The 12856-nt window shown below is 30.6% G+C and overlaps 1 protein-coding gene across 1 annotated transcript; it reads left to right on the forward strand.

The window, feature by feature from the left end:
- The first annotated feature begins 7154 nt into the window (after window positions 1-7154).
- Window positions 7155-9733, forward strand: LOC114383194 (probable cysteine protease RD21B). Its single transcript, XM_028342811.1, has 4 exons — window positions 7155-7708; window positions 7914-8146; window positions 8263-8400; window positions 9251-9733. Exons 1-4 carry the CDS (start codon window positions 7243-7245, stop codon window positions 9479-9481), a joined length of 1068 nt encoding a protein of 355 aa, XP_028198612.1. The 5' UTR covers window positions 7155-7242; the 3' UTR covers window positions 9482-9733.
- The last annotated feature ends 3123 nt before the right edge of the window (window positions 9734-12856 follow it).

Genomic DNA, 12856 nt, shown 5'->3' on the forward strand with positions numbered 1-12856 from the left:
CTTGTGTGTTTGTTTCCTTCTTCCCTACTCTTTTACTTTCCGCTGTGCATTTAATTTCCGTTTTTACTTTCTGTTAAGATTCTCTTTTACTCCTCATTCTCTTAACAATTTAGTAAAAGCATTAAAAGAGTAATTTTTTAATTGGTAAAGGTTTAGGAATAATTAATTCAACCCCCCTTCTTAATTATTCTGAGGCTACTCGATCCAACAAGTGGTATCAGAGCAGGTTTCTTGTAGGATGGCCTCCTCAAATCCCTTGTTTCCTGAAGGAAATTCTATTCACAGACCACCCATTTTCAATGGTGAGGGTTACCATTATTGGAAAACCCACATGCAGATATTTATTGAAGCCATCGATCTAAATATATGGGAAGCAATAGAATTAGGACCATATATACCCACTATAGTAGATGTAAGCACAAGCACTACAACCCAAAAACTGAGAGATCAATGGACAGAAGAAGATAGGAGAAAAATCCAGTATGATCTCAAAGCTAAAAATATCATCACTTCAGCCCTAGAGATAGATGAGTACTTTAGAGTGTCAAATTGTACTAATGCCAAGGATATGTGGGATACTCTCCAGTTAACCCATGAAGGAATCACAGATGTAAAAAGGTCTAGAATAAATACCCTTACCCATGAATATGAGTTATTTAGGATGAATCCAAATGAAAACATTCAGAGTTTACAAAAAAGGTTTACTTATATTGTAAACCATCTTGCATCATTAGGAAAAGTATCCCAAGGTAACTGCTATTTCTGAAAGCAAAGATCTCTCTTCCATGTCTCTTGCTACTTTATTTGGTAAATTGCAAGAACACGAGATGGAACTTCAACGCCTCAATCAGAATGAAGAAAATGACAAAAAGAAGAGAAGCATAGCCCTTAAAGTCTCATCTTCAATACAAGAAGAAAACGAAGAAGAAGATTCTGATGATGAAGATTTTTCCTTCTTTGTTAAGAAATTTCATAAATACATCAAGAAATGAAGAATTGATAGGCGTCAGAATTTCAATAATGGAAGAAAATCACAAGAGGATTCTCAAGTCCTTAGGTGTTACAAATGCAACCAAATTGGTCACATCAAGGCCAACTGTCCGTCAAATGAAGAATGGTCGGAGAAAAGTGAAAAGAAAAGATTTGACGAAAGAAGAACTAAGAAAGCATACATTGCATGGGATGACAATGATTCATCCGATGGTTCAGAAAAGGAGATTAATCTTCTAACTAAAGATTATGAAAGTGACGAGAACTTCTCTCAAGGATAAAAAGAATGATCCTCATCTTTGAAGATATAGACACTTCAATCCTGAAAAAGGTAATATCAAAACCATTATCTTATTAAAATTTCTCTTAAAAAGTTGAAATTTTTATTCAAACAATTTGACTATGATGACTAACAATTCTTTATTTGTTTGTCTTTTGATTGATTGAAATCATGAGTATATTGGCTTGATTGATTTCATTCTATTTGCATGAAATATTCATTCATTTATTTAAGTAAAATCAATATTCTTCATACTTGTGTTGTAATTGTTCTTGATAAAATTGATTATCTTCATGTTTTAAATATTTTTGCATGCCATGATATGTAAATTACATGATTGAAAATTAGTCATAAAGTATTTTCAAATATAGTATTTTCAAAAAATAGTTTTCAAAACTTCTTCTCTCCTAGAAAGCCTTCTATTTTTGTTTTCTGGCTAAAATAACCACTGGTAATCGATTATCATAATAGTGTAATCGATTACAAGCAGTTATTTCTGGCAAAGTTGCTCTCTGGTAATCGATTACCATATTTGTGTAATCGATTACGACGCGTCCCTACACCAATATATTCAAATTTCAAATTCTGAAACCTGCAACCTTTCATTCTCCCGAAAACCCTCGCCCCCAATTTTTCTTCCAGCCATATCTCACTCAATTCTTGTCCAAATCACTCCCCACAAAGCCCAAACTTCATTTATTTTTTCAATCTCTTTCATTTGAACCGATTGAAATCCTGAAAAAACTCTTCAAATGGCGGAACCATCGAAAAAGCGGAAAGGAACTTCGAGTCGGAGTCAGCGGCATTCCGGGTCACAGGAAGCACCAACTCCTCCCTCCATTCCCTCTGGATCATTATTCTCATCAGAGGAACAGCGTATACGGTACACAAACCTCTTTTCCTCTCGTTCCATTGTAGACCCAAAATTCATAGATATGGAGTTCTTCTCAAATGAGAATTTTGAATGCTTCCAAGCATTTGAAAACTCCAATCTTATTCCATTCATGTCTCTGAAATTACCTGTCTATTCTAAATTAGTCAAAGCCTTCTATTCTAATTTAGAAATTCATGAAGGTGTTCTAATGTCCGAAATCTATGGGATTAAGATGGTCATTGACCAATCCCTATTTTTTGACTTAACCAAATTGCCTAGTGAAGGTGTGCCTTTTGAGGGTGCACTGATTGATGAATGGAAATTTTATTTCTCTGTGCATGATGTCCGCCGGTTAGTTTGCACCAACCAAGTGGATATGACAGGAAGACTTCTTGCCGGTTTATTGGCTTTTGAAAGCCGCATCCTCCATTACCTTATAGTTTGCATTTTGCTTCCTAGATCTTCAAACCTTGCCCAGGTTTCTGAAGAAGATCTCATGGTCATGTGGGCCTTTCATAAAGGTTTACAAATTGATTGGGCACATCTTGTTAGATATCGCATGCATAAGGCATTGCGATTGAATGCCCCATTGCCTTATCCTCACCTTGTTACCCTCTTCCTTCAACATTTCAACATCCCTCTTGATTCTGAACCTTATGTTCCAATCAAGAGATCATTCCTTATAGGCGCTTCAGTCATAGCATCCTTTGGTTATATTAAGGAGCATGATGGATCATGGGTAAAGAAGGGTGCTAGAAATATTGGTGAAGAAGGACATGAGGGAGAAGATTCATCTCTTCTTTCAAAGATTTTGGAAAGGTTTGATGGTCTTCAAACCTTTGTTGGTGAGAGGTTTGATACTTTGGAACTGCAAGTGGATATGCGCTTCAATGAAATGGAGTCAAGAATGACTAAGGTTGAAGAAGATGTATCTTACATTCGGTCAAGCTTTGATCTTCCACCACCGCCGCCACCATCATCTTAGACTTATATTTTAATATTAGTACTTTGATTTTTAGCCTTGTATTTTGGCTATATTATTATGGTATTTGAACAATTTATTATTTCCTTATTTGCATGGTTTGATTGAACAAGTATGTTATTTGACTATGTGGATTTTATAAGTTAATCTGTTTATGATTGTTGCTTCATGTTTTTTGCTTCTTGCTTCACGATTTGGTTGATATTTTTTATGAACATTGTGTGGATGTTTAAATTAAATTTATTTGATACGCACTTTGGCTTTTTCTTGATGCCAAAGGGGGAGAGAAATGGGATTAAATCAAGAATTCACATGAGTAATCAACTTATTTTTAAGATAAGCATAAATTCAAAAACAAAGGGGGAGCATTTATAAGAGTGATTGACTAGGAAAAAGTGTGTGTGTGTTTCTTGATTTCAGAAGTTGTCATCATCAAAACGGGAGAGATTGTGGAAGCAAAGCTTCATGATGAATCAAAAATGATTCAAAGGTGTTTTGATGATAACAATGATGACAACAAAAGATAATGACAAAGGTGATGAACAAAAAGCTCAAAAGATCAAAGAACAACTCAAGTGAATCAAAGAACATCTCAAGTGAATCAAGAATAAGTCAAGAGTTCAAGAATCAAGAAGAATTCAAGACTCAAGAAGAAAGCCTACAATCAAGAATCAAGATTCAAGATTCAAGATCTCAAGAATCAAGAATAAAGAAAGGACTCAATCAAGATAAGTATTAAAAAGTTTTTCAAAACTTTGAATAGCACATGAGTTTTTGACAAAACCTTTACCAAAGAGTTTTTACTCTCTGGTAATCGATTACCATATTGTTGTAATCGATTACCAGTAGCAAAATGAGTTTGAAAAATTTTTCAAACTGAATTTACAACGTTCCAAATATTTTCAAAAGGCTGTAATCGATTACAATGTTTTGGTAATCGATTACCAGTGTCCTTGAACGTTGAAATTCAAATTTAAAAGTGAAGAATCACATTGTTTCACTCAAAAGCTTTGTGTAATCGATTACACATATTTGGTAATCGATTACCAGTGTTTGTTTCTGAAAAATCTAAAGATGTAACTCTTCAAAAAGGTTTTGACTTTTTCAAATGGGTTTTAAGTTTTTCTAAAAGTTATAACTCTTCTGAATGACCTTCTTGACCAGACATGAAGAGTCTATAAAAGCAAGGTTTTGTTTTGCATTTTCCAATCAATCTTTCTAACAACAATCTTGAATACTTTTGCTTTTCCAATCAATCCTTTACAAGCCTTGAAATCTCTTTGAAGTTCTTATTCTTCTTCTTTTGTACCAAAAGCTTTCTGAAGTTTTCTGGTTTTCTAAACCTTGAAAACTTGTGCTATTCATCTTTTCATTCTCTTCTCCCTTTGCCAAAAAGAATTCGCCAAGGACTAACTGCCTGAATTTTTTTTGTGTCTCTCTTCTCTCTTTTCCAAAAGAACAAAGGACTAACCGCCTGAATTCTTTTGTGTCTCCCTTCTCCCTTGTCAAAGAATTCAAAACGACACAATCTGAGAATTCTTTTGATTCTTCCCATTCCCTAATACAAAAGCGTTCAAAGGTTTAACCGCCTGAGAATTCTTTTGTATCCCCATTCACAAAGTATCAAAGGTGTAACAGCCTGAGATCTTTGTCTTAACACATTGGAGGATACATCCTTTATGGTACAAGTAGAGGGTACATCTACTTGGGTTTAACTGAGAACAAGAGAGGGTACATCTTTTGTGGATCAGTTCTAGTGGAGGGTACATCCACTAGGGTTTCAAAGAGAACAATGGAGGGTACATCCCTTGTGGATCTTTGCTTGTAAAAGGATTTTTACAAGGTTGAAAGAAATCTCAAGGATCGCAGGTCGCTTGGGGACTAGAGGTAGGCACGGGTTGTTGCCGAACCAGTATAAAAACTCTTGTGTGTTTGTTTCCTTCTTCCCTACTCTTTTACTTTTCGTTGTGCATTTAATTTCCGTTTTTACTTTTTGTTAAGATTCTCTTCTACTCCTTATTCTCTTAACAATTTAGTAAAAACATTAAAAGAGTAATTTTTTAATTGGTAAAGGTTTAGTAATAATTAATTCAGCCCTCCTTCTTAATTATTCTGAGACCACTCGATCAAACACAAAATAATAATAATAATAATATATATTAAAAGACAATTAAAAAATATATTGTATAAGTACTAAACGAATAACAGTAAATTACAAATACATAATAATAATAATAATAAGTTACAATCTATTATTAGCATATACTTTTTATACTTTTAGGGACTAAATTTTGTATTTTTATCTTTTAGGGACGCATTACGGAGTCGAAAGATGAAAAGTCAAAAAAATATGATGATAAATATGCTTCTATGCTGACAATCCACGCTAATAATCATTTCAGTAACAAATTTGTCCTTTTGTGTCACGTAAGTGACTTTATTAACAATGACGGACGAAAGTTAACGGCAGGATATATTTGTTGCACTTTTTACACTTTCAGAAACTAAATTTTGTATTTTCATCTTTTGGAACGTATTTGTCAGCGAGTTACACGTTGAGAGACAAAAATGATTATTTACCCTATATATAATTTTGTAATAAAATATGACATGTTTCCTCTAGACGTAAATATAAATTAAAAAAATTATGTTATTTATTAGATTTAAATATAAATAAATCAAATGTATTTTATCGTTATTTAATAAAATATTTTTCATTTAATTATAACTCTATCTTTAATGATTTTTTTATTTATAATAAGTTTTAATGAGGATATTTCAAAAATAATTATAATTTTTACATAGGATTAATAAAATTAAATGATGTTAATTAATTTTTTAATTAGTGTAAAATTAATTATTTTTACTTATGTATAACTTTAAAAGGAATATAATAAATTTATTAATTTTTATATTAATTATTTTAATATTTATATTTAATATAGTATTTTCTCTTGATAGTATAAATTGTTTTACAACAATAATATATTAAAATTAAACTCTTATATTTTCACTTCTATCCACCCGCCCATACATCGTAACCACTATACACCATTCAAGCAATACATGCATTACATTTACACCCAATGGTAATTACCCTGTGACCTCGCCCTACTAATTAATACTACACTCCATTCAACATTTTTGCCACTGAGCATTACAAGATATAGCATTTTCAAGACAATGTGCAATATTAATGCATACTACTCTCCCCGAGTACACTCCAAGTCGGTGAGGAAGTATGAACTCCAATCCGTGTTCTGGAGATGAATTTGAGTAGGTGCTGGGGTTCTGCGATACATCGTGAAAAATTCAGTTAATCGCCGTCTTGTCAGGAAATGCATGGCAAACATTCATCTGCCAATACAAAGAAACCCTAGTAAGACCTCATAAGCTACAGTACAGTAAACAGTATATGACAGACAGGATGTTGATTACATATGCGTCTCGTTTTCAAGGGACACTCCAACTCTGCGCAAGTAGTAATCACGCACAGAGAGAGAGAGAGCAAGCAAACAGAAAAAAAATAAAAGAAAATGAAAGGAGACTTCTTCTCATGATTGCTACGTGACGTTAGTAGTGGGAATAGAGAAAAGGAATCGAGAGAATTCTACTTTTTTATTTTTTAAGAAATAAGCATAAAATAATTCAATAACTATAATATCTTAAAACAAAAGAGACAAATGGATTTTTTTTTGTCTAGAAAAAAAGAGACTTAGCTTTACACATTATATTAATATTATATGATAACATTATCATATCTTATTAGCATAATAAATAACAAATTACAAAATAATAGAGTAGTTATCCTTTCTTCTCCTAGTTACTTTAGGAGACCTTGTTAATTAGCTATGTAGTGAAAGTATAACAGAGTTCAATTATCATTTAATCACTCCCTCAGAAAAAATTGATCATTTAACCACAGATATTCTTAATCTAGCTTTTCATGCAACCCTATCCGTCTATATTACATCTCATACAATACAACCCTGCCCGTCTATATAAGGTCCACGTACCTTGAACGTTTTCTGCATTCTCACTATTCTCCTCATCTTCCTCTTTTTCTCAACCAAAAGGGGTTCAATTCTAGCTAGTTCTATTACATCGTCCGCGACCATGAACATGGCGATCGTGCTTCTGTTCATGGTTTTCGCAGTTTCATCAGCTTTAGACATGTCAATAATATCACATGACAACGCTCATGCGGATAGGGCCACGAGGCGCACCGACGACGAGGTGATGTCAATGTTCGAGGAGTGGCTGGTGAAACACGACAAGGTGTACAACGCGCTCGGTGAGAAGGAGAAGAGGTTTCAAATCTTCAAGAACAATCTGCGCTTTATCGATGAACGAAACTCTCTGAACCGAACCTACAAGTTGGGACTCAACGTGTTCGCTGATCTCACCAATGCGGAGTACAGAGCCATGTACCTGCGAACCTGGGACGACGGTCCGAGGTTGGACTTGGATACGCCGCCAAGAAACCACTACGTGCCACGTGTTGGAGATACCATACCCAAATCCGTTGATTGGAGGAAGGAAGGTGCTGTTACCCCAGTCAAAAACCAAGGAGCTACTTGTAGTAAGTACTTCGAGTATTGTAGTAACACTCTATTTTTATTGAAAAATGTCACACGAACATACAATATATATTATCTGACACCTAAAGAAAAATAAAAGGTGTTAGCAAGAATATTTAAAACAATAAAATATCTGTGTATCATTACTCGTTTTTATTTTACTACTTGGAGATTTTTTTAATGTTTGAATTTCTTTTTATCATGAAGATAGCTGTTGGGCATTCACAGCAGTTGGTGCGGTGGAATCACTAGTCAAGATAAAAACAGGTGATCTAATTTCATTATCAGAACAAGAGGTGGTGGATTGTACTACATCCTCTAGTAGGGGGTGCGGTGGAGGAGATATACAACATGGCTATATCTACATCAGAAAGAATGGCATCAGTCTCGAAAAGGATTACCCTTACCGTGGTGACGAGGGTAAATGTGACTCAAATAAGGTTATATAGTACCTTAGTCCTGATTATTTGATGACAACAAATGCTTGTGAAAAATAGTTATATCACTCTAATTCATATTTTCATTTTTTTTATTGAGTCATTTTTCTTGTGTGCAGAAAAATGCTATTGTTACTATTGATGGCCACGGATGGGTTCCTACCCAACTTGAGGAAGCCTTGAAACAGGGCATTGCAAATCAGCCAGTGGCCGTACCTATTCCAGCAGACGACTATGAATTTCAATATTATACATCAGTAAGTTTCTAAATTAATTATCGGCTTTAAATGTTTTGGAATCCTAATAAATATTTATTTTTTATTTGTTTTTAATAAATTTTTGTTTTTATTGGATTTCTAATAAAATAATAATTTTATTTTTTTCTTAACACTTACTTTTAGTTCATTATAAATTAATCAATTTTATATTTAATTTTTAATATTTTATTTATTTATTATTAGTTAAAACTGAAACAAAATTTATTAATTTATTAAAAAAACAAACACAACTCACTAATTTATCAAGAATTAAGATAAAATATTATAAACAAAAAACAAAAGTATTTTATTAGAGAGTTAACACTAAATAAAAATTCATTAAAAACAATCACAAAAATAAGATATTTATCTAAGATAAAAAATATATTTAACATTAATTTTATGTATGAATTAGGACAGAAAAGTGTGTCGTTTATTGTATAGAATAAATAGCATGGGAATATTCAAGATTATCAAAGCATATATTGTATCTAGCAATCGAATGTGATTTTTTTTTATATCATGCTTGAGGGGTGTTCCCGTCCTTAAACGTGAATTTAATTAGAGCAGCTAATTAAATGAGATTGGGCAAAAATAAATCATGTTAATTCGGTGCTTTAATTAACTCAAACTCGAGTTTAGTCCTACAACCTTGTTTGAGCTGAAGTGGGTAAAAAATTGTAGTTTTTGCATTGAGTTAAAAATTCTATGTTAAATTTTACTAAAAACTTGTTTTTGATAAAATTTTGTTTCTGAACTCAATTTTATAAAAATTAAGATCATTAATCATAAATAGAGGTTTTGCTACTGCGCATATTTTCTCTATGTTGACAAATTTTTCTTATGTCAGGGTGTATTCAAAGGGAAATGCGGTACAGAATTAAATCATGCTCTCCTGCTTGTGGGGTATGGTACAGAAAAAGATGGAGATTATTGGATAGCAAAGAATTCATATAGTGATAAATGGGGAGAGAATGGCTATATCAGAATACAAAGAAAACTGAGCACTTGTAAATTTGGAAACGGGGGTTACTATCCCATTATAAAAGTCACCGATCAACAAGCCACCAAATATGTGTGACAATGGCATCGGCTAGCTGTGCCCATTGAGCCTTTGGAAGTAATTAATAACAAGGCCAAAATTTCAAGGAGACTATCTTTGAGCTATTTTATCTTTATATAAGTATTGTAATTTCTGTTCCCTAAATCATCTGGTTGCTGCACGTGTTGGCCCCAGATTGAGTATCTGTTTAGTCTATCTACAGTATCTATCTAAATAAAGGTGCGATGGCTCTATGGGCATCATTATAAATGCATACTCATTTTGTGTTTACTATGTTTATTTTCACGCAATACTGCACGTAACATACAGATCTTTGCCATTTTTTTCCTGCATGGGATGAATGATAGTTTCACGTATAGCATGCACTACATGCATGGTAGGTAGTTGGGCATCAATACTTAATTCATACGTCATTGAAAACTGTGTTTAGAAACACAGTATCACGTAATAACGAAATATTAAAATGAAGGAAGAGTTTGCGCACAATGAAATGTGAAAAAGTAGACAATGTACAATTGATCATTTATACAGATGTACATATAAATATTTTTAAAATTATCAATTATATATTTATAGATATTATGAAAGAAAGAAATTTTTCATGATTTTTTTATTACAAATATATGTAATGATTGATTATATTTTTCAAAAAGAAAATTATAATATTTCTTTTTAGTATGCTAAAAGTGAATTATAAACCTAGATCAATATGAAATAGAATAATAGAATGAATACTAGTTTAAATGTTCAAATCTTAAGAATCATGCTCTAGTCATCGTTTCTTTAATTACTATATATAATCATATATTAGATTATATCAATCAATTGAAATCAGAATATATACTTATTATTAGTCTGAATATTTAAATTAGAAAAATCAAATTGATCATAGTTTCCATAATTAATTAATTACTATAATTATGTAATATTTATACATAATTAAAAATAATGAGTAAGGTAGTAAAGTTGGCTTAGATGCTAGTGCAGACTCCTGGGCAGAAAGAGGAGGTGTCTATTGGGTGGCAAACTCCATTGGAAGGGTGGGTTGCTCTTAACAGTGATGGATCCTGGAGAAGGCATGCAGTATGGTTTAGCTACGTGTGGTGGCTTCTTACGGAATTCTAGAGTTATGTGGTTGTGCAGATTTGTCAAGAAAGTGTGAAGATCAAATGCTTTTGTGGTTGAATCGTGGGGTGCTCTGGAAGGCCTTCGTCTTGCTCAAGTGCTTGAAGTTCAAGCGATTGATATTCAGATTCATTTTGAGGCTGTGGTCAAATGTATTTCTAGTGGTAAGGGTGTGTTTCTGGTTGGAGCTTCACCTTAAATTTCACTCCTTTTTCTTCTTTTCTTCTCTATTTCTTTTATATTGTCCTCTATCGAACACAAGCTTTAAGTGATCAGTCTTCATAGGATAAATAATGAAACTAAAGAGAAGCTGAGATAGGGTTTTGATTTTCATCCGGAATAATTGAAAATATTAAAAATATAATTGAAATCTTTTACTATTTATACATATTTATAATTTCAAAAAGTTTGGGATGCCATAGCTCTCTAGGCCTAGACCTACACATAAACCTAGACCGTGGCTCCCCTTATCCCAATGAAGCTCAGCCAACGGTAAATTTATTAATTTATATAATAATAAGAATTAAAATAACTTTACATAATTTTTATAATTTATATATTAATTGATGCAATTATATTTTTTATGTAATAAGAGTAAAAATAATTTATATATTAAAATTAATTTAAAAAATAACTTATGTAAATAATTGATATATTAATTTATGAAATTTAATTATAAATTAGTAAAATAAAAATATGTGAACTATTCAAAGTAAAAATATAAAACAAAATTAAAAATATTTATATATTAAATATCTTTTAATTTATAAATTTTTATAATTAAAAAAATTAATAACTAATGATGCGTAGAAAATAATGTTTATAAAATTAACTAATTAAAACAAATTTTTTAGTAATTTATTATCTTATTTTAACTTTTATCAACATTTTTTTTTATTTTTTACTTTATTTAATTATGTTATATAAGTGTCATGTCGAGAGTCTATAGAAGTGTCGCATCAACATTGATATACATATTAAAATTAATGATTGACTTTGGATGATTAATCGATAAATAAACTTAAATTATTTTTTCTGATAAATAAGAAATCAAATGTTTTGATTTAAAAATAAGAAGATCAAAATTATAAATTTAAAATTATAAAAGACCAAAATTAAAATTTAACCTATTTTATAATATATAATAATAATGTTAAAATAAATTATATTTCATTAAATAACCAATACTTTCAATCAATTTTATATTATTTTGCTTATACTATCCATTATTTATCAAACAATGGACAACATAAAAATTTATTTTATAACTTAAGTGTGTATCCTTTGTTGTTCTTCACTTTATACTGTAGTGTAGCGTGTATCATACATACCCTTATACTTTGTTAAACTTAACTTTAAGTAAAAAAAAACTATATTTTTACTACTTAAAGAAAATCACTTAACATCATTTAATTTTATTAATCACATTTAACAAAATAAACTCTTTTTGCTAAGATTGTATTCTATAAAATTAGTTAAAAAAATTAGCTATAAAAAGTTAATTGAAACCTGAAAAGGTAGCTAACAAAAAGAATTAAAATAATTTATTAAATCATAAGTGATTGGTATAACTACTTGTTGAAATAATTAAAAAAAATACAAAATGATAAAAGTAAATATATTTATATGATGTTGTCATATAAATTTTAATTTTATTTTATGGATAAAAATATTTTTTGAAGTGTTATAATTTTAAATTTTAAAATAGTTTTAAACTCTTGTAATTTTTTGTTTATAGATATATTATTTTTATTATATTTTTCATATTTTTTGTTGAATGGATTAGATTTTTTCATATTATGTATTTGGCTACAAGAGCATGTTTGGTTTTGCATTTACATGACTAAAACTTGAGTGTTGGATTAGTCAAACTTGATTTTTCATTGACCATTATGTTTGGTAATTAGTTACAAACTTAATTTAGGTGATCCAGACACAAGTGAAGTTTGAAACTATTTCTAATAGCCTCATCCACTCTAACTTGAATCCATAAGTATATTTCACCCATACCCTTCAAATACAATTAGAATATAAAAAAGTATACATGAATATTAAAATTCATTTTGATAATTATATACTCAAAATCAAATTTGTAAATTCACATTCATTCAAAATGAATTCTATCAACGCTTATCTAAACAAATAGTTAATCTTATATTATATCTTTGAATATTTTGAATAAATTTTAAAATAAATTTCAAAAAATACAATTAATTAGATATTATAATTTTATTATTTAATTAGTGTAATAGTTAAAATAAATAATCT

This window comes from Glycine soja, chromosome 14 (assembly GCF_004193775.1).
Source record: "Glycine soja cultivar W05 chromosome 14, ASM419377v2, whole genome shotgun sequence".
Lineage (NCBI taxonomy): Eukaryota > Viridiplantae > Streptophyta > Magnoliopsida > Fabales > Fabaceae > Glycine > Glycine soja.

Excerpts from the sequence above, each read along its gene's own strand:
- LOC114383194 (XM_028342811.1), top strand. The coding sequence starts at position 7,243 with ATGAACATGGCGATCGTGCTTCTGTTCATGGTTTTCGCAGTTTCATCA. Across the intron at positions 8,147-8,262 it reads GTAAATGTGACTCAAATAAG|AAAAATGCTATTGTTACTAT; the intron begins GTTATATAGTAC and ends TCTTGTGTGCAG. Across the intron at positions 8,401-9,250 it reads AATTTCAATATTATACATCA|GGTGTATTCAAAGGGAAATG; the intron begins GTAAGTTTCTAA and ends TTCTTATGTCAG.